General features: G+C 35.2%; 1 protein-coding gene across 2 annotated transcripts in view; it reads left to right on the forward strand.

Annotated features, from left to right (window-relative positions):
* LOC100454671 (membrane-bound transcription factor site-2 protease-like) overlaps positions 1-19,263 on the forward strand; it is a 46,286-nt gene extending 27,023 nt beyond the window's left edge. Inside the window, exons 6-12 of one of the 2 annotated variants that reach the window (XM_054544399.2) lie at positions 1,950-2,068; positions 2,982-3,162; positions 11,881-11,975; positions 12,361-12,556; positions 13,829-13,951; positions 14,751-14,826; positions 16,281-19,263. In XM_054544399.2, the coding sequence (XP_054400374.1) occupies positions 1,950-2,068; positions 2,982-3,162; positions 11,881-11,975; positions 12,361-12,556; positions 13,829-13,951; positions 14,751-14,826; positions 16,281-16,503 (1,013 nt within the window). In that variant the 3' untranslated portion in view covers positions 16,504-19,263. The remainder of the gene's footprint in view (positions 1-1,949; positions 2,069-2,981; positions 3,163-11,880; positions 11,976-12,360; positions 12,557-13,828; positions 13,952-14,750; positions 14,827-16,280) is intronic. The other variant, XM_002831449.6, reaches the window with a different exon arrangement.
* The last annotated feature ends 1,783 nt before the right edge of the window (positions 19,264-21,046 follow it).

Genomic DNA, 21,046 nt, shown 5'->3' on the forward strand with positions numbered 1-21,046 from the left:
GTAGTGACATTAGAAATCCTAATGTGGGCCAGTCGTAGTGGCTCACACCTGTAATCCTAGCACTTTGGGAGGCCGAGGTGGGCGGATCACTTGAGGTCAGGAGTTCAAAACCAGCCTGGCCAATATGTTGAAACCCTGTCTCTACTAAAACTACAAAAAAATTAGCCGGGCGTGGTGGTGGGTGCCTGTAATCCCAGCTACTCGGGAGGCTGAGGCAGGTGAATCACTTGAACCCAGGAGGCAGAGGTTGCAGTGAGCTGAGATCTCGCCACTGGGCAACAGAGCAAGACTCTGTCTCAAAAAAAAAAAAAATCCTAATTTGAATAATATTTGGTGGTTGTCAAAATGATTCTCAAATTTATCAGAAAGGATAAGGGGAGAATAACCAAAATAAATTGAAAGTATTTATTTACTAAATACTGAAATATTACTACCAGCAACAGCTTTATTGTCACTGGAATAGTGGAAAAGAATGGAAAATCCAGAAGCAAGCCAAAGAATAGATGAAAATGTAGTGAAAATTAAAAGTTGCATTTAATTTAGTAGGGAAAGAATGCACTGCTCAGTAATTATTAGCTAAACATTTGAATAAAATTAGTTGTATGTATCAGTCACACCATACACAAAAATAAATTCCAAATGGTAAAAGATTTAAATGTAAAAATCACACACATACACAAAAATAAATTACAAATGGTAAGAGATTTAAATGTAAAAATAAAACTAAACCATCCTTCCCCACAAAAAGAGTGATTACTTACATAATGTTAGGGGTGAGAAAGTCTTCCTTTGCACAGCTGCAAAGGTTGAATATGTAATGGAAAAGATTCATGAATTTGAGTACCTAAATTTTAGGGTTTAAAAAAATAATAATAAAGACGGTTTTCTCTTTTTTTTTTTTGAGACGGAGTCCTGCTCTGTGCTACGTCACCCAGGCTGGAGCGCAGTGGCACGATCTCAGCTCACTGTAGCCTCCGCTTCCCGGGTTCAAGCAATTCTCCGGCCTCAGCCTCACAAGTAACTGGGACTACAGACGCACGCCACCATGCCTGGCTAATTTTTTTGTATTTTTAGTAGAAACGGGGTTTCACCATGTTGGCCAAGCTGGTGTTGATTTCCTGACCTCGTGATCCGCCCGCCTCGGCCTCCCAAAGTGCTGGGATTACAGGCGTGAGTCACCGTGCCTGGCCGACAGTTTTCTTATGGTTTGTTGCTTCATAGTCTGTGACGTGATGTAAAATACATGCTCGGTTTGTTCCACCAATATTGTTCTGCATAATAGTTTAATTATTTTATTATTTTTTTTTTTTAGACAGGGTCTCGCTCTGTCGCCCAGGCTGGAGTGCAGCGGTGCAATCTTGGCTCACTGCAAGCTCCGCCTCCCAGGTTCACACCATTCTCCTGCCTCAGCCTCCCTAGTAGCTGGGACTACAGGCACCTGCTACCATGCCCGGCTAATTTTTTGTATTTTTGTTAGAGACGGAGTTTCACCATGTTAGCCAGGATGGAATAGTTTAATTCTTAAAACAACCTCCTTTTTCCAAGTACCATTTGAGTTTCTGTACCCCTGTTTAGCAAGAATTTTTTTTATTTGAATGTATTTGAGGTTTCTTTCAAAGATCACAAATATGTTTAAATTAGTGATATATACATTTTCTGAAAAGAGGGTATAGTTAGTGGAAGATATTAGTTCTATCAGTATCAAATCATGTTAGCATGTGGTCTTCCTAGTGTGGTATTAACATGCCCATTTTAGATTTCAGTATCTAAAATGAAAGTAACTAATAATTGAACATCTGTCTGCTCTACTAATAAGTAGATATTTTTGCCTCATTGCTTCTTCTGATCACTTTATTAATTTATCAGAATGCCCAAGTGTTGTGAGGTCCAGCTATTTATATCATTCCTGCCCCCGGTTGAGCTTATTGCTTTTTTTCCTCTCTTTCCAGGTATCTGGCATAATTTTGTTCTTGCACTCTTGGGTATTTTAGCTCTTGTTCTCCTCCCAGTAATTCTCTTGCCATTTTACTACACTGGAGTCGGGGTGCTCATCACTGAAGTTGCTGAGGTAAATAATGGATTACTCAGGGCATTCTTTCATCAGATGTTGTGATGTAATACCTAGCATCTATTCAGAAACTTTTATTCAAGATCTCCTCATATACAAAATGCTTAGTTTCTTCTGAAGAAATTACTGTAATCCTTTCAAATCTAACAAATAATGTTGGGAAACACATTGGTTTTTTTAAAGTTTCATGAAAATTGTTTTTGTCCTGATGCTGTACTTAGGAAAATAGTATCAAGATTTTCTACCTGTAGTTTATTGGTAAAATGCATCATTTACCTTTTCTGTTTATTTTTATATCTCTGCTTTTGAGTCAAATGTCTTTACGCCTCCTAAGTAGTAAGAAAGATGAAACCTAGGCTGTCCAGCCGTAACATTTCATAGGAGTTTAAGTTAATGTCTTCAACTCTGTATTTCACTCCCTTAGACAGTAACTGCTATGATGGCATCAAATCTTCTATTCAGACATTAGAAAGAGGAAAATTACCTTTGTGAGCAATTGGCTTACATATACATTGTACTGATGGTATTGCCTGCATATTGGGGATATGTAAGGACATGTGTTATTGTTTTATGTGTTAAGCATATAGGAAAGGCAAGACAGTCTGATGATACTTTCACCAAAAAAATTTTAATTGGCAGTTTGGGAAAAAATTTTATCATTTTAGTCTTAACAGTCAGCAAGTCGGCTTTTTTTCAATTGTGAAAAATTCAAAATCTTGGAGAATTTGGGAAAAGCAACTATAATTGTTGGGTTTTATTTTAATTATCTAGGACTATGTCTTGAATTCAAAGCTGGATTATTTTCTGCATTCAAAATATTCTACTTAATTAACTCAGTGTCTTTATTATTTGCTCAGATTAATTATAGCTTGTCTTCATGCATCATCTGATTTGGTTTTACCCTCTTCCCAAGGACTCTCCTGCCATTGGACCCAGAGGCCTTTTTGTGGGAGACCTTGTCACCCATCTACAGGATTGTCCTGTTACTAATGTGCAAGATTGGAATGAATGTTTAGATACCATCGCCTATGAGCCCCAAATTGGTTACTGTATAAGTGCATCAACTTTACAGCAGTTAAGTTTCCCAGTTAGAGGTGTGTATATTTCCTCAATATAATATAATGCTTCAAGCACCAGTACCTGCCATTCACTAATCCTTAGACCATGTCTATAGATTTATTCTGTTCTAATCTGTTTAAAGCAAATCAGTAAATAGATTCAAACCAATAGACATTTTTCTTGGTAAGTTGGATGCTAATATGTGTGTTTTCTTTATTATATATTGTTGAACTTCTAACTATTTTCATAATATCATATTTGACTTTTAGGACTCTAATATTTTCTGCTTTCAAAACACTTCTATTAAATCATAGCCGGGCACAGTGGCTCACGCCTGTAATCCCAGCACTTTGGGAGGCTGAGGCGGGCAGATCACTTGAGGTCAGGAGTTCATGACCAGCCTGTCCAACATAGTGAAACCCCATCTCTACTAAAAATACAAAAATTAGCAGGGCATGGTGACTGGTGCCTGTAATTTCAGCTGCTCAGGAGTCTGAGGCAGGAGAATCGCTTGAACCTGGGAGGTGGAGGTTGGAATGAGCCGAGATCGGGACATGGAAAGAGACTCTGTCTCAAAAAAAAAAAAAAATCAGCATTCAAGGTCAATCATAACGAATTAACTAATTCCAATAATCAAATACCCCAATATAATATTATCTTTATGTGTGTGTGTAGATATATTATAGTACTTTAAACTTTTATAATTGAAAAAGGGAATATAATAAGAACCAGTTCTACTTTGCATAAGCTTATGTCAGAACAGATAAACAACGATAGTTAACAACTAAATATATAAAAATCAAAGCATAAACATTCTGTATTAATATACTGTTAGCCCAACACAGACATGCAATAAGGAAAGATTACAAGAAATAAGAAGGAACTTGGCAAACAAAAAACCCCATCTGGGATTTAGAAAAAATTCCCTTACTTCTTAAAAATTCCCTTAATACTTAAACAGTTCTAATGGTAGCTGTGTGGATGTTGGCATGTCTGAATCTATCTGGGGTAGAGTTATTTTATGTATTTTATGTGGCAGGCATCCTAAAGAAGTTGTCTTGGCTTCCAAAAATACCCTGTGAAGTCAGATATGTTGCTCTGTGCAGCAGATGACAGAGCTGAAGCAAGTTTCTTCTCGGATCCTGCCAAACTTATTTTGAGTTATTTCAGCTCTGAAAAATCAGCTTCCCAATTCTTTATACAAAATCAGCTTCCCAATTCTTTATACAAAATTGAAGGTGTTAGAAAATAGAAATTATGCTCGCAGACTATATCTTTAAGTAAAAAAATATCCTGATACTTGTCCACATCTATTGGTGTAGGGAAATATGATTAATAATCAAGAATAGTTTTAGTAAAGTACTGTGTGCAACACAGGCAAAGTAGTAAGAACTGATTTTTTTTTAAAACTTTTTGAAATTTACTCTTCCATGTATAACCCATTTGTAAGAATTTTTTTATTATCAAAAATGTTTAGACACGATGGAGAATAGTATAAACGAGCCCACATGTATCTTTCTGCCAGCTTCGGCAGTTATTAACATTTTGCCAATTTTTTCATCTAAGCAGTCCACTTTTAGGGGAAGTATTTTAAAGTACATCCCAGACATCCTATCATTTCATCCATAACCTTTTAGCCTGCCTTTAACGGATGATGACTCATTAAACATGACCACAATACTGTTATAATTCCTAACAAAATAACAGTAATTTCTGATATCTAGTTGGTATTCAATTGTTTCTAATTCTTTTCATTATAGTTGATTTAAATTAGTTAGGATGTCTTCTAAGACTTTTAAAATTTGTAACAATTTTCCTTGACCTGTTTTTGAAATGTTATTTTTTTGTTGAAGAAACTGAGTCAATTGTTTTGTTGAATTTCCTAAATTCTGGGTTTTTCTGGTTATATCTTATCCTCATGATGTCATAAACTTGTTCAGATGTCTTCCAATTTTCTATAAACTGCTAATTAGGTCCACGGTGTTGATTAGATTCAGAATCCTTTTTGTTTGTTTGTTTGGGTTTTTTTTGGCAAAAACACTTCATAAACAGCGCTTGGTACTTCCTGTGGCATCATATTGCATCCACTATCTATTGTTCTCTGTTTTAATGGTGTTAAGATTGTTCAGTGGAGCAATCTGATTCTTTAAGGTTGAAATATTTATAAATTTTCCCCATTCTCAGGAGCCTTTTACCATCTTCCAAAACTTTTAAGATGACAGAAGATTGATGTGTAATCCACAATGTGTTCTTCTTTAAAGAAATGATCCATTATTTCCCACTTCTTAAGTCCTTTATCCTTTTCTTTTGGTTTCTCTAAATTTGATGTAATGTGTATTGAATTACAAAAACCAAAGTGACACACTAGCTAAATAAAGTTCTCTTCAGTAGGATTGTTTTACTTAGGATATCTCCATTTTCAGATGTTTAGGGTTTTATCCTTTTCCTGTCAGACAGACTGTAAATAAAAATTTTCCCTGAAATACTCAGAAACTCTCTTCTTATTAACTGTTTGAGTATTTCACTGTTATGGATCATGTGCTACATTTTGGAGGTATTTGTTTAAATATGTAAAGCAGATATTACTCTTTTTATACTAAAATCAATCCAGAAGTAATTCTTTTTTTTTTTCAAGCCCTGGGCTGTCCAAGCCCAGGAGTAATTCTTCAATATCTATTTTGTCTCAGTATACATGTTTATTTTACATGACTACTATATCTGATAAATCTGTGCCTCTATTTAATCTTTTGAAAATGGAGTATGTATACCTAGCCAGTTTAAAGGAATATTAATGTCTGTAAATATCACTTAAAATACATACTATGGCTGGTCCAAATGCAGTTGTGGTTACAATTAATTGATCATAACCAGTTACAGAATTCTTTGTTCCTTCTCTATTCCCACTACATCACTTGACTAGCCTTAAAAAAAAAAAAATACATACTAGATTAATTTTGATGGCAGGCTTAGCCCCTGGGGCTGTGGACATTTAAGAAAGCTATGGATTGTTGGTATTTTATATGTTTCTAGGTAACTTTGTTATCTTTCATTGTAAGTAGGAATGAAAGATATCTTTCACCCCAGCCTGGGTGACAGAGTGAGACTCTGTCTCAAAAAAAAAAAAGAAAAGAAAAGAAAACAGAACAAATTTGAACAAAATTACCCATACAGCCAATCATCAGTTAGTTTCCTTTGCCTCTGTTTGGTTCTTTGCTATGTTTTGGCCAAGGAGATAGAGCGACAGTGTATGGCTAGGGGAAATCCAGTATAACCAATACAAAGCTGTTTTCCTCAAACAATAGAGTAAAACAAAAAACTATTTAAAAACAAGCAAGCAAAAACTTTGGCTGAAATACAAAATTTTTATAAAATTAAAATTACATTGCATATCAACTAAGATTTTCATTTAAGAAAGCTATGGATCGATGGTTTTTATATGTTTGTAGGTAACTTTGTTATCCTTCATTGTAAGTAGGAATGAAAGATATTATGAGCATCAAGTTATGGTCCAAGGTTTCTTTGCTATCCTAAATTGAAGAGTAAGAGTGTGTATATAAGTATATATGTGTGTGTCTGTGTGTGTGTGTGTATGTGTGTATATATAATATATATATTTTATATATATATTTTATATATGTATATTTTATATATATTTTATATATATAATATATATTTTATATATATAATATATATATTTTATATATATAATATATATATTTTATATATTATATATATTTTATATATAATATATATATTTTATATATTATATATATTTTATATATAATATATATATTTTATATATTATATATATTTTATATATAATATATATTTTATATATATTTTATATATATTATATATATTTTATATATATTTTATATATAATATATATATTTTATATAATATATATATATTTTATATATAATATATATATTTTATATAATATATATATTTTATATATTATATATTTTATATATAATATATATTTTATATATTATATATTTTATATATAATATATATATTTTATATATTATATATATTTTATATATAATATATATATTTTATATATTATATATATTTTATATATAATATATATATTTTATATATTATATATATTTTATATATAATATATATATTTTATATATTATATATATATTTTATATATATTTTATATATATTTTATATATATTATATATAATATATATTTTATATAATATATATTATATATAATATATATATTTTATATATTATATATTATATATAATATATATATTTTATATAATATATATTATATATAATATATATATTATATATAATATGTATTATATATAATATATATATTTTATATAATATGTATTATATATAATATATATATTTTATATAATATGTATTATATATAATATATATATTTTATATAATATATAATATATATATTTTATATAATATGTATTATATATAATATATATATTTTATATAATATATAATATATATATTTTATATAATATGTATTATATATAATATATATATTTTATATAATATATAATATATATTTCATATATTTTTATATATATATTTTATATATATTTTTATATATATATATATATTTTTTTTTTTTTTTTGAGATGGAGTCTCACTCTGTCGCCCAGGCTGGAGTGCAGTGGTGCAATCTCGGCTCACAGCAACCTCCGCTTCCCTGGTTCAAGCAATTCTCATGCCTCAGCCTCCCGAGTAGCTGGGATTACAGGTGTGTGCCACCAAGCCTGGCTAATTTTTTTGTATTTTTTTTAGTAGAGACAGGGTTTCACCATGTTGGCTAGGCTGTTCTCAAACTCCCGACCTCAGGTGATCCTCCTGCCTCAGCCTCCCAAAGTGCTGGGATTACAGGGGTGAGCCACCACACCCAGCCTCGTGTGTGTGTGTGTGTGTGTGTGTGTGTGTTTAATTTTACTACTTGTTACTAGGCAATGATGGCATAAAGTCAGCAGTAGAAGTGAGAATAAATAGGCTTGCTTCCCTGTGTTGGAGCCCTAGCTATGTGTTATATATTTAATAAGCTAGGGTAAGAAAATTGTTCAGTTCATATTAGAGATATAGAAAGTGGTAAGCACTGTGAACTAGAGACTGAAAAAATCTCTTCTCTCCAGCTTTATTCCACAGTCACCTCTGGTCTAGACCATTCTTTGTAGACTGGACTATTTCTGTGGCTATCTTCGGGCTCATCTTAGGGTACATTCAAAATATACAAGTTCTCCCTGTAGTAACATTATGAAACTTTTCTGGCCTTAAATTTTTCTGATTGTCTCCCATACTGGGGATATTTAAAGGACAATTCTAATCTTCTAGAGTTAAATTGAACCCATAAATTCCCCTGGGGACATCCTATTGCAATCTTGAATATTACTTCCAAAGTAGAATTGTATTGGCCTCTCGTAATTAATAAAAATACATGAATGTAAAAATTATGTGTTGCACCCCCTCATCTTATAGATTAAGAATCAAGTCACAGAAATTGGTTGAGTAACTTGTTCTTTATGTGACCCAGTAGAAAAGATTCTAAAATTAACTATGTTTAAGCCTATAACTTTTTTAAATAGCAATAGAGAAATATCAAGTTTACTTCTCACATGCAAACAAAATATTTAACTCTTTATTGGAGAATTCAGTATGTTAGGAGGTACTTAATCTTGTCAGGGAGGCCACAGCTATGGATTTCTGTTTTGCTTGGAATAAATGCCAGAGGAAGAAAAAACCAGAGATCACAAATTGGTGGCAGCCTCCAGGCCAAATCCAGCCTTAGCAGGTGTATTTGCTTTGGCTTGCCCAGTGTTTTTAAATTTTTAATTGGCTGCCAATGTTTAAACTTCAACAGGCTTCACATAAAGGTTCAGATTTCTGGTTTCTGTTGGGACAAAATGGAAGATCTGTCGATTCTGGGCCCCAAATTGAGTGGCCTGGCTGCTAACAGGTATAAAGTATAAGGTAAAAAGTTGTTTAGGAATTCTTTAGAAAAATCAATCCAAGCTAAAACCCTCAGTGTTCTCTTTGATCGGATTGCTGATCAGGCCTAGAACAGGCCATGTATTTTCTAGTTCCTCACAGTCCCCACCACTTTCTGTTTTTTCTGCATATGATCCACTTCATTTATTTGGTAACTGCTTGGCCCATTTAAGCATTTATATTACCAAACATGCCATATCATTAGCGATAATAAATTCCTGACTTCCAATTCTGTATTGTACCCAGTCCTCTTAAGAAAAGTTAGTAACTAAGCATCAGCTGTAAACATTTTAATATCATTACTGATGTAAAGGCAAATCGGGTAGAACATCATTTATGTATTCAGTGTATATTGAGTAATCCACCTTATATAAGACACTGAGAAACCTTTCCCTCAGGGAGCTCAAAGTTGAGTCAGAAAAACAGACCATACCCACATTATTACAGTACAAGTTTAACTTTAAGTAGTGATAGGCAATACTGGGAAATGATAACAGTCTTGACTGAGAAGATGAAGGCAAGTTTCACAGCATCAGCCCTTGAACTGGCTGTCAACAGTGAGTTTACTTTTAGGAGGCCAAGATGGACATGGACCTCAGTACCATAGAATAGAAGCTGGTCAAGGAACTGCCAGTAATTCAGTTTAGGAAGAGAATCATATGAGATAAGGTAGTTTAAAAGTGAGAAGGAATTAGTCTGTACTCAAGTGGGAATAGATACGGAGAAAAATGAGGAGGAGGTAAAAATCCATGGGACTTGGCAATCTGATCAAAGAGAACACTGAGGGTTTTAGCTTGGATTGATTTTTCTAAAGAATTCCTAAACAACTTTTTACCTTATACTTTACCATTAGAGCTGACAAATGATTATAGGCTAGGATTTGTCTGTGCCATTAGATGCTCACGGTCTCCTTTAATATTTTAAATACTGCTCCTCACTCAAAATTAAATACCCATTCAGTTATGATAAGAAAACAGAACAGGCCAGCTCAGTGGCTTATGCCTGTAATCCCAGCACTTTGGGAGGCCCAGGTGGGTGGATCACTTGAGGCCAGGAGTTCAAGACCAGCCTGGCCAACATGGTGAAACCCCGTTGCTACTAAAAATACAAAAAAATTAGCTGGGCATGGTGGCACGTGCCTGTAATCTCAGCTACTCAGAAGGCTGAGGCGGGAGAATCACTTGAACTGGGAGGCACAGGTTGCAGTGAGCCAAGATCACGCCACTGTACTCCAGCCTGGGTGACAGAGTGAGACTCTGTCTCAAAAAAAAAAAAAAAAAAAAGAAAGAAAGAAAGAAAACAGAACAAAGAACAAAATTACCCATACAGCCAATCATCAGTTAGTTTCCTTTGCCTCTGTTTGGTTCTTTGCTATGTTTTGGCCAAGGAGATAGAGCGACAGTGTATGGCTAGGGGAAATCCAGTATAACCAATACAAAGATGTCTTCCTCAAACAATAGAGTAAAACAAAACAAAAAACTATTTAAAAACAAGCAAGCAAAAACTTTGGCTGAAATGCAAAATTTTTATAAAATTAAAATTACATTGCATATCAACTAAGATTTTCATGCTAAGTGCTCCTGAAGGCACTCTTGTAATAGAAAAGCTTTTTGTAGTACTGAGAAACAGGGATAATTTGGCGCTTGAGTCTATTTTCATCAGCACATCTGAGTATGGTAGTTTATATTCAAGATTCAAATTTAATTGGTCCTTGCCACCCATAAATTTGTGCTTTACCAGTTTGATGAGTTGGAATGCAGCAAACATTCCTAAATAAATACATGAAATCATTTTTTGTCCCACCTTATAAGTGACTTAGATTCCTTATTCTGCTCCCAAATAAACCAGTCTACTAAAGAACTTTAAAAAATAAATAAGCCAGGTGCAATAACTCACGCCTGTAATCTCAACACTTTGGGAGGCCAAGGTGGGCAGATCACTTGAGGTCAGGAGTTCTAGACCAGCCTGGCCAACATGGTGAAATCCCATGTCTACTAAAAATACAAAAATTAGCTGGGTGCAGTGGCGCATACCTGTAGTCCCAGCTACTCAGGAGGCTGAGGCAGGAGAATTGCTTGAGCCCAGGAGGTGGAGGTTACAGTGAGCAGAGATCGTGCCACTGCACTCCAGCCTGAGTGACAGAGCGAGACTCTATCTAAATAAATAAATGGAATGAACAGTTGCCCCATTGCTGTTGTCTTCCAAAAATGGTAACTGGATTACTGGTGTACAGGCAGGTATGTGCACATCTGTGGGTCAAATTGGGCATCTCTGGTTCTCTAGGGGGAGCCCCAAAATAAGCCTGGGGTAGAATCGGTATTTGGATATAATGGGGATGTCTTAGGCATCCCCTGGCCCCATCTGTTTACCAGCATCACAGTGCCAGGGGTTCAGCAGTAATGTTGGATCATTGGCATTCAGGCACATAATAGTAGTTCATTAAATGTTTATGCTTGACCAGCCGGACTTATTATTGTGAAACCTACTGAGACACTGCAACTCCGGCTTTATGGGTAGCTCAGTTTATATGAGGACAACTAACCTAGGGTAACTGCTGCTTCTTGATTTAAAATTGAATGGATCTCTTTTGGTAATGTAAAATCAAACTGCAGCAAGTAGCCCTCAAGCTGAACTCTGAATTATATAGTTGCTTCTAAATTCATATGCCATTTTACTTATTCTTTTTGTCTTAAAGGCATTTTTTGTTACAAATGTATTTTTATATGAGAGACTCTAATAAACAGTGTATTTCTCTTTAGCATACAAACGGCTAGATGGTTCAACTGAATGCTGTAACAATCACAGCCTCACAGATGTGTGCTTTTCCTACAGAAATAATTTTAATAAGCGTTTGGTAAGTTGTCCCTGAAGCAGTCTTGCTTGTCTGATATAATTACTACAAAATAAGCATATAGAGCTAAAATGGAATCTATGGAAACTTCTCTCTTTTGCTATGGAAACTTCTCTCTTTTGCTCTTTTGTATCATTTTATTAAAATCTCTACATTTCACATGTCATATTTCATCTGAAAATCTTTAAAAATTTATAGTGATAATATCTTATTTGACCCAAATGGGGTACTTGAATCTATTTTATAGTAGGTGCACATAAATGGCATTTCTTTTATATGAACCTCATTCCTGATATGCTAGGTGACATGAAAAATATTGAAGGAATGTAACTTAGGTTTTTCTTAATAAATCATTTTTAATATTGACTGATTAATATTTTATTTATAGCATACATGTCTTCCTGCCCGGAAAGCAGTTGAAGCGACCCAAGTTTGCAGAACCAATAAAGACTGTAAAAAAAGCTCAAGTTCAAGTTTCTGTATAATACCTTCTTTGGAAACTCACACTCGCTTAATAAAAGTAAAACACCCACCTCAAATTGATATGTTATACGTAGGACATCCTCTGCATCTTCACTACACAGGTGAGTATTTTTGTGGTAGACCCTTAGAAAATCATTAAGATCACATATAGTCTCAGTGGTAGAAACTCACTACAAATCCTTGAATTAATATATTTATTATAAATTTGAACATTTATCAAAGTCTTGTTAACTTGTTCTTAAACATTAAGTGAAAATTATGCAGTAGGAAGATAATCTGAATTTATAAAGTAAGATGGAGCTGAATCCATGCCTGCCTATGGAGAGTGACACATTTTTCCTTCCCTACCATTTATGCCCAGGTCAAATAGGTGATCTCTCCGATGTCCTCTGAGAGTTTATTAAATTTATCCAAGCTCCCCAAAACAGTGGCAAGAGCAACATACCCTAGAGAATGCCAGGATGCATGGGGATGTAACTGTAATTTATGTGTGACACATGACTTTCATATGAATATACTTTCAAAACTGGGCCAGCATAATCATTTTAGCAGTGGCAGCATCATTGGACTAAGTTCTTTATGGCTAAAGATCATGTAGTCTAACTCATTTTGTTGTACAAGATTTTTTAAATAGTTTACCATGCGATTTACCCATTAAAGTTTACAATTCAGTGGGGTTTTGTTTGTTTGTTTTTGTTTTGTTTTGAGACAGATTCTCACTCTGTCACCCAGACCGGAATGCAGAGGCTCAATCTTGGCTCACTGTAACCTCCACACCTCGGGCTCAAGTGATCCTCCCACCTCAGCCTCCCAAGTAGCTGGGACTACAGACATGTGCCACCATGCTGGGCTAATTTTTGGGGTTTTGTAGAGACGGAGTCTCACTATGTTACCCAGGCTGGTCTCAAACTCCTGAGCTCAAGCAATTCTCCCTCCTCAGCCTCCAAAAGTGCTGGGATTACAGGCAAGAGGCACTGTGCCTGGCCCAGTGGTTTTTAATATATTGAATTGTGCAACCATCACCACAAGCTAGCTGCAGAATATTTTCATCACCCCAAAAAGAAACTCCATAACCATTAAGTAGTCACTCCCTGTATCTCCCCAGCACCCCCAGCCCTCGGCAATCTCCAGTCTACTTTCTGTTTCTATAAATTTGCCTGTTCTGGTCATTTCATATAAATGGAATATTTTATGACTAGCTTCTTTGATGTAGCTTAATGTTTTCAAGGTTTATCTGTGTTGTAGCATGAATTAGTACTTCATTCTTTTTAAGGCCAAATGATATTCCTTTGTATGGATAGACCACATTTTCTTTATTCATTCATAGTTAATGGATATGTGGGTTTTATGTTACTCTTTGTTTTTTTTTTGAGACGGAGTTTCACTCTTGTTGCCCAGCCTGGAGTGCAATGACACAATCTCGGCTCACGGCAGCCTCTGCCTCCCGGGTTCAAGCAATTCTCCTGCCTCAGCCTCCAGAGTAGCTGGGATTACAGGTGCCCACGACCACGCCCAGCTAATGTTTGGTATTTTTGGTAGAGACAGGGTTTCGCCATATTCGTCAGGCTGGTCTCAAACTCCTGACCTCAGGTGATCTGGCCGCCTTGGTCTCCCAAAGTGCTGGGATTACAGGCGTAAGACACCGCGCCCAGCCTATGTCACTCTTTAAAAGACTCTCTCATTGCTCCATAGTCATATCCTGAGATACAACCGAGGTCATTTTTCTTATCTATTAGTTTGACACTAAATTACTGTAGACTGCAACTATGAAATAAAACCTCAATAAATGAATAAATGTCCCTAGTGGGGGTAATTCAGAAATGTGTACTGTGAGTTCTGACTAATACAGGATAGTTTTAAAATGTTTTGAACAAAGACAGGATTATGGAATCCACAGAGTAGATGAGACTTTAAATCCCCTCATCTTAATCCTTGGTTTAGCCATGAAGAAAAAAAAAAAGACCTGAAAGAGGTTAAGTAGCATAATAGTAGGAGTAAATGTAATTTTAAGGTTATACCTCTTTGAAAGGGTAAGGACCCTTAATGTAAATTTCTTACTCTCGCTTCAAAATATAAGTACACACTGGGACGTATTTTTTCATTCTGCTGTTTTTATTAGATGTTCTAGAAGTATTGATTGCTTTTATATATGAGGTATATGGCCTGCATATGTTTAGGAAGGGCTTTCTCAATCAGTTTAATCTGCTAGCCCAATTTTTAACCATATGGTAGAATTCATAATGCTGTTGCTTCTCTGGTATGAATAATATTTATTATTCCTTATTTTTTTTTCAGTGAGCATCACCAGTTTTATCCCACGTTTTAACTTTCTAAGCATAGATCTGCCAGTGGTTGTGGAGACATTTGTCAAGTATCCTTTCTGGTGTGAAACATGTTTTAAAAGTGTGTTACTTGGATCTTGATCAATTTTACCTTGAATACAGCATTACAAATATAGACCTCACAAGTATCACTTAATTGCTAACAACTGAAAAAGAGTCTTGAAAGATGAAAAAGATCAGATTGTACCCAGGAGGGAAGAAGTCAGAGGAGAAAGATTAATCAGAGTGAGAAAGGTTTAGATGTAGAAGGGAAAGAACCCAGAATACAAATTGAGAATTGAATTTACAAGTCTAAAACATTTTAGTAAGTTTATAAAGGATGGAAGCTTCAGTTACTACTGAGGTAATGAATTCTGCCACATCTGAGCCTGTTAGTTCTGACCAAATAGAGAATGTAATTGCATAACCAGGAATTATGTAAATCCCAGGGAGGAATGCACAAGAAATATCGAGCTGGTTTCAACTACTAAGATAGCAATTCAGAGGGCCAAATCTTACGTGGTCTTTCGCATATTATGATTGCACATAAAAGATGAATTTTGCACATAAAAGATGCAGAATTGAATTACTGGAAAGTTGTGGAAGAGTTCTTTATTTTTGTCGCTTTTAAATTTTTTAATGTCTTTCCTCAATTATTTAAATTAAAAAAAGAAATGGAAAACAAATGAGCAGTTATTAAAAAAAAAAAATGTGTATAATCAAGATTGTGGCCAGACATGGTGGCTCACACCTGTAATCCAGCACTTTGGGAGGCCGAGGCAGGTGGATCACCTGAGATCAGGAGTTCAAGAACAGCCTGACCAATATGGCGAAACCCCATCTCTACTAAAAACACAAAAGTTAGCCGGGCGTCTTGGCATGCACCTGTAGTCCCAGCTACTCAGGAGGTTGAGACAGGAGAATCGCTTGAACACAGGAGGCGGAGGTTGCAGTGAGCCAAGATCGCTCCACTGCACTCCAGCCTGGGCAACAGAGCTAGACTCCATCTCAACAACAACAACAACAAAAAAGATTGTACTTTATAGACTCTGCAGCTTTGTCACAAAGAGACTTATGCTATAACCTTATAGAGGGTAGTAAAATAAAGTAGACTTCAAGGACCAAAATCTTTGTTTCCTAATATAAAGTAATACTTTGTAAGGCCCAAAGAGTAATTTTCCCCTTATTTCTTACTCCTTCCACATTCCTTTCCCTGTTTTATCATTAAAGGATTAGAAAGACTTAGTCTTCCTACGAGTTCATTATAGATTGGCTTAAAGTGTTTGGCCTTTATTTTTCTAGTCAAGGTTTTTGAACTTTGAAATAATATAAACTCATTTGTTTTAAGTAGTAGAGATCTAAGAAGGAATGGCAGAGATTTAAAGAAAGTAGAGAAGTCAAGTGCAATCTCAAATTCAGTCACAGTAAAATATCTTCTGACTCGTAGAAATATGGTTTCTACTCAGACCTCTCACAGTTGGTTCCTTAACTGATTTTAACCCAGGTACCTGATTTCCCTCTCAGGGGCTCTGGCTATTGTTAATGCAGTACCCTGCTTTGCTTTGGATGGACAATGGATTCTAAACTCTTTCCTGGATGCCACCCTTACCTCAGTGATTGGAGACAATGATGTCAAAGATCTAATAGGGTTTTTCATCTTGCTGGGTGGCAGTGTACTTTTGGCTGCCAATGTGACCCTGGGACTCTGGATGGTTACAGCACGGTAATGTTTGCACTCATCTGACAGAATCCCTGAGTTACAGTATACAGCTATGTGGTAATATCCATTGCCATTGAAATTCTTACTTGGTATGAAATATAAAGTGTTTCCTTAAAATTACATCTTAGCCAACAACCCTAAGCTCCTCCCATATCCAGAGTACCCAAACTCTGTGGTAGAAGATCAGCAGAAGAAATGAAAGGCATAGTCCCTGACTATATTCTAATTTAGGACTGAATGTACCCAGATGCTTGTGGAATAATATCTCAGCAAGTGCAAATTCATGTAATACTGTTTCGTGTGATTACATATTGTGTTGAAATAGTATAAAGGAGAGCAGAACTGGGTGAAATTAATTGGGAAAAACTTCTTACAAAAGCATCATTAATGAAAATTTGAAGGAGACCAGACTTTGGCCAAGTGGAAGGATGACCATTGTCTTGGCCGGTATCTCTTGTCCTTTGTCTTGTTTGAAAAGTATTTTAAAATTTAATGGTGTATTATTTTGTGCTCTGAAAGCTGAGGTCTGATTACAATTAGTAAAATTCTATAGAAGAATCTGCTGACGTGAAAGGGAAAAATCTTTGTCAAATGATACCAAATAAATGAACAAAACAGGAAGTAGGGGCTATGATATCATGAGACATGTTTTGCCCCACAAGAATTGCATCTTTGATAAGGTGTCTCTGCCCCCTCATAAAGCAGCACTAGCGTTGACATCCACAGTGAGCTGCAGGAAGCATCACACACCAGCAGCATGTGAGCTGAGGGAGGCAGTTGGGGTTGAACCTCGGAACTAGGCCGGGTCTCCTGACAGATCAGAAGACACCCTAGAGGATCTTCAGCAGTCCTGCTTCCCATTCTCTATAGAGCTTTGAAGCTTGGAACCCATCCAGGGTAAACATTTTCTCTTGTGCTGCTGAGGCCATCTGGGGCCTAGCTCCTGGGTTCCTGTCTCCAAGAAGCAATGACCTTAAACTCTGAGCCATACTCTGTCCTCACCAGCGGCTCCCATGTTTTTCTGTGTCAGGTTATTAAGTACCTAGTCCTTGTTTTCCGTCTCTCTCCTAAGCTACCTCTCTGGGTCCACAGAAGACTTGGTAGTATAGTGAGAATGGCTATACGTGAGTACAAATGTGGATTTTCCAGAGTTTGGGAACTGACTCTTGAGCCCAGAAGAGCCACACCTGCTTCGAGGTCTTTTGGAGTGGAGATGCAGCCCTGGGAAATTTGGGAAGTCAGCAGGCCAGTGTGAAGCTGTTGGTCCTAGAAGTATATGAGCTTGCTGTTTCTTTGATGGAAAATACATGCTTCTCTCGTATACTCAGAAGTGATTAAGGGCAATAACTCATTAATAGCCATCTATCCAACTTCTTTACTGAGTGATGTATTCCATGGAGTTACCTTTTTCAGATTATTGAGTTGCTCTGTAAGCACTAAAACTTTTTAATCATTTTTAAGAAACTTTTTAGATTGTATTACAAATTTGCCTTAACAGAAATTAGATGTTGAATATAATTTTAACATTTTATTAATGACTTGGGTCATCAGTTAATACCAGTACTAAAACCATACGAATTATTGGTTTATTCCAGAAAATACAGCATTTGTTCTATTTTTAGGTAGACAGTCATTTGGGATCAGAGTACATTAGCATAGTAATGCTCAGACTTGTTCAAATAGTAGAGCTTGGAGAATGCCATGAAATACTTATATAATTAATTTGATTGCATGAACTAAGCAATTTACTAATGAAAAGGTTGTATATGTGCAAGTCAGTTTTTTAAAAACCGAGAACAAATTTTAATAGAGGAAATCTTACTCATTAATTTATTTTTCTGAGTAAAAAAACGAAACCCAAATCTCATTTTATTTCAGCTGTTAAACATTTTGATCTGTTGACCCATAGGATCAGGGTTTGGGAACCACTTTACTAGGAAAGAGCAGATCAGTACCAATTGTATAAAACTGGCCTCATTATGTAAGAAAGAAAATGTTACGTGTTTTCTTCTTTAGCTTGGTTGTGGGCACTTCTACAGCAAGGACCATATCATATTCATCTTTGCATCCCTGGCACAGTGCATGAGACATAAGTACTTAATAAATGCAGTTGAATGGATAATGATTAGTGTTATTTATGGATTAGAAAAAGCATGTTTCTATTTAAGTAAGCTGTAAAAAGTATTATTGAATATTTACTGTAAATATATGTTCACATAAAAAAATAACTTGGAAGGTCTTTGTGTCCCTGGCGTATTATCATCTTCATGGAAAGAATCCACTATGGTTTCTGTAGAGTGATTGGAAAAATGGATTATTTTGAGGATTGAAGAAAGTGTTCTTTCTGTGTTGTCACTTTGTTCAACAGTAAAACTTTATTCTCAGTGTTCCTACTCTGCATTGTTTACATTTTTGAGAGTTTTTTTAATCACCTACAATCTGTAAAGAATGTATATATTCTTTTCAGCATCTCAGTTTGAAAAGACATGCAGTTAAACTTGACCTTTTGATAATCGCTCTTACAGGTCATTGTCTGTTCTAACAGCAAATTGTAAACATGTGCTTCATAGATATTGTGGCTCTGTCATCACTTTGTCCTATGGTATTTATTGAATGTTCACATACTAATGGTGCACAGGTGTTTTTTTCTATAAATCTTCTGACTGTCCTGTAATTCATTCTTAAGCTTTAACTTGAAGATATCGTAATTGCCGGCATTTGATGTTTAGCAATAAAAGAATAAATGTGTACCAGCATTTTATGTTTATCATCGTCTATGTGTTGTCTTTTTTGAACTCTTTTCTATCAAAATTGTTCCTATTACATAAAGCAAGATCTTAATCATTTTTAAATTCTTGATTCTAGAACCAGCCTTCAGTTTTCATTCGTATAATCTATACCTGAAAGTCGTTGCAGGCCTTGAAAATAAGTCTTTTAAATGAGGCTCCTGTGCACTCGCTACTGTCTTGGAAATGGCTGGTTTATGGATAAAGAAAGAGGACTATCATGTTTCCTTTCATTACTGTGTCTGACAGAAAAGTCTGCTGTCAGTTAGGAATTCTTGAAAGAGAATGTTCTAACTATGGCATTTGGTTCTTCTTGACCTTTGCCCTAGTGCTTCCTCCCATACTCTCTCTCTCTCTCTCTCTCTGGTAATAAGGTCCAGATAAAATAGGCTAGGAATATAGCCCAGTTTTTGATTGGTTAGCCTCATTCCACTACTTCTTGCCTCTGATTCCGTTATACTACAGTTAAGAGCCACAAGACTAGATGACTGATTAAGCCACTTTTTTAACAGCTTTATTGAGATATAATTAAATACTATCAAATTCTCTCTTTATGTGTTAACTTTGAAGTATTTAATTCCATGTAAACTATTTTTCTCTTAATGTCCGATCAAACAGTGTGCATATGCTTTCGTATAATCTAACTTTTTAAGTAAATGTGCATGTGATAAAAGACTGGGAGGGGAAAATGTGTTTTAATTATTTCACAACTATTTTAACTCTGGAATGGTTTTCAGCAACGTAATAGAGTTGAATAACAGTTATTTTTAAGCATGTAAATATACTTTCTTTGAGACAATAAGCCTTTTTAATCAGTGCATTTGCAAGCTACTCTTGCTGTTGGGGTCATACTAATTTGAATAATCCATTGTATATTTTATCAGACCATGATATATGAATTCAATGAAAGGAAACCCCTCTGTTTCAGAACTCAGTGCTACAGTAAGTTATACTCGGGGTGGAGGTAGGAAAAAAATGGCTAATTACAAAGCAGGTTATATTGTATAATTTAATTTTCCATTAAAGGGAGGAAAAAAACACCCATATATGTTAGCTTTATTTAGCTAAAGATTGATGGATAGTCAATAATTGTCCCTTCTTGTTAACTGAATGCTTCTCAAACTTTTCTACTGACATGCTCCTGACACTGTAGAGGAGGGAAAACCTAGAAGGATCTAAGAGTAGAACCCTGTAATTGGCTCTCCACAGCATAAAATTGAACTCTCACTTTATCTTAAATTTAGCATCCTATTAATCTAATCAAGCATTCTAAAGCCAATTCTCTTAAAGATATGGAACTCTAAAAGAATTAGACCTAAGAATATTAAGAATTTCTTCATTTCTAAAACACGTTCTGGTTTGTAGACTAGTGACAGTCTATGGTGGTATTTTTGTCCATCCAAAGTGAAATGAGAAAAATAAAGATCGTGTATATTGTCTTTAATTACAAAGTAAACACAATGTATGTGTAATGTTATAAGGCTTCCTGCTGCCCTTTATCAAAGAGCCCCCCTTTATTTGGAGTATGGAAACACATACTTGGTTTCCCTTAGCACTGCTAGATTGCCCTCCAAAAATGTCTTTTTGTAACTGACCCTCTTATTGGCAAGGCATGAGGGTTCCATGTTTGCCCACACCCTTGCCTCCATGTTCTGGACAAATCTGTTGGGTTTAAAATGACATTTCAAAAAAAATAGCATTTCATTTTAATTTGCATTTCTTAGATTATTAATAGAGTTGCACATTCATATACTTGTTTAGCCC

The sequence above is a fragment of the Pongo abelii genome, chromosome X, assembly GCF_028885655.2.
Source record: "Pongo abelii isolate AG06213 chromosome X, NHGRI_mPonAbe1-v2.0_pri, whole genome shotgun sequence".
Classification (NCBI taxonomy): Eukaryota; Metazoa; Chordata; class Mammalia; order Primates; family Hominidae; genus Pongo; species Pongo abelii.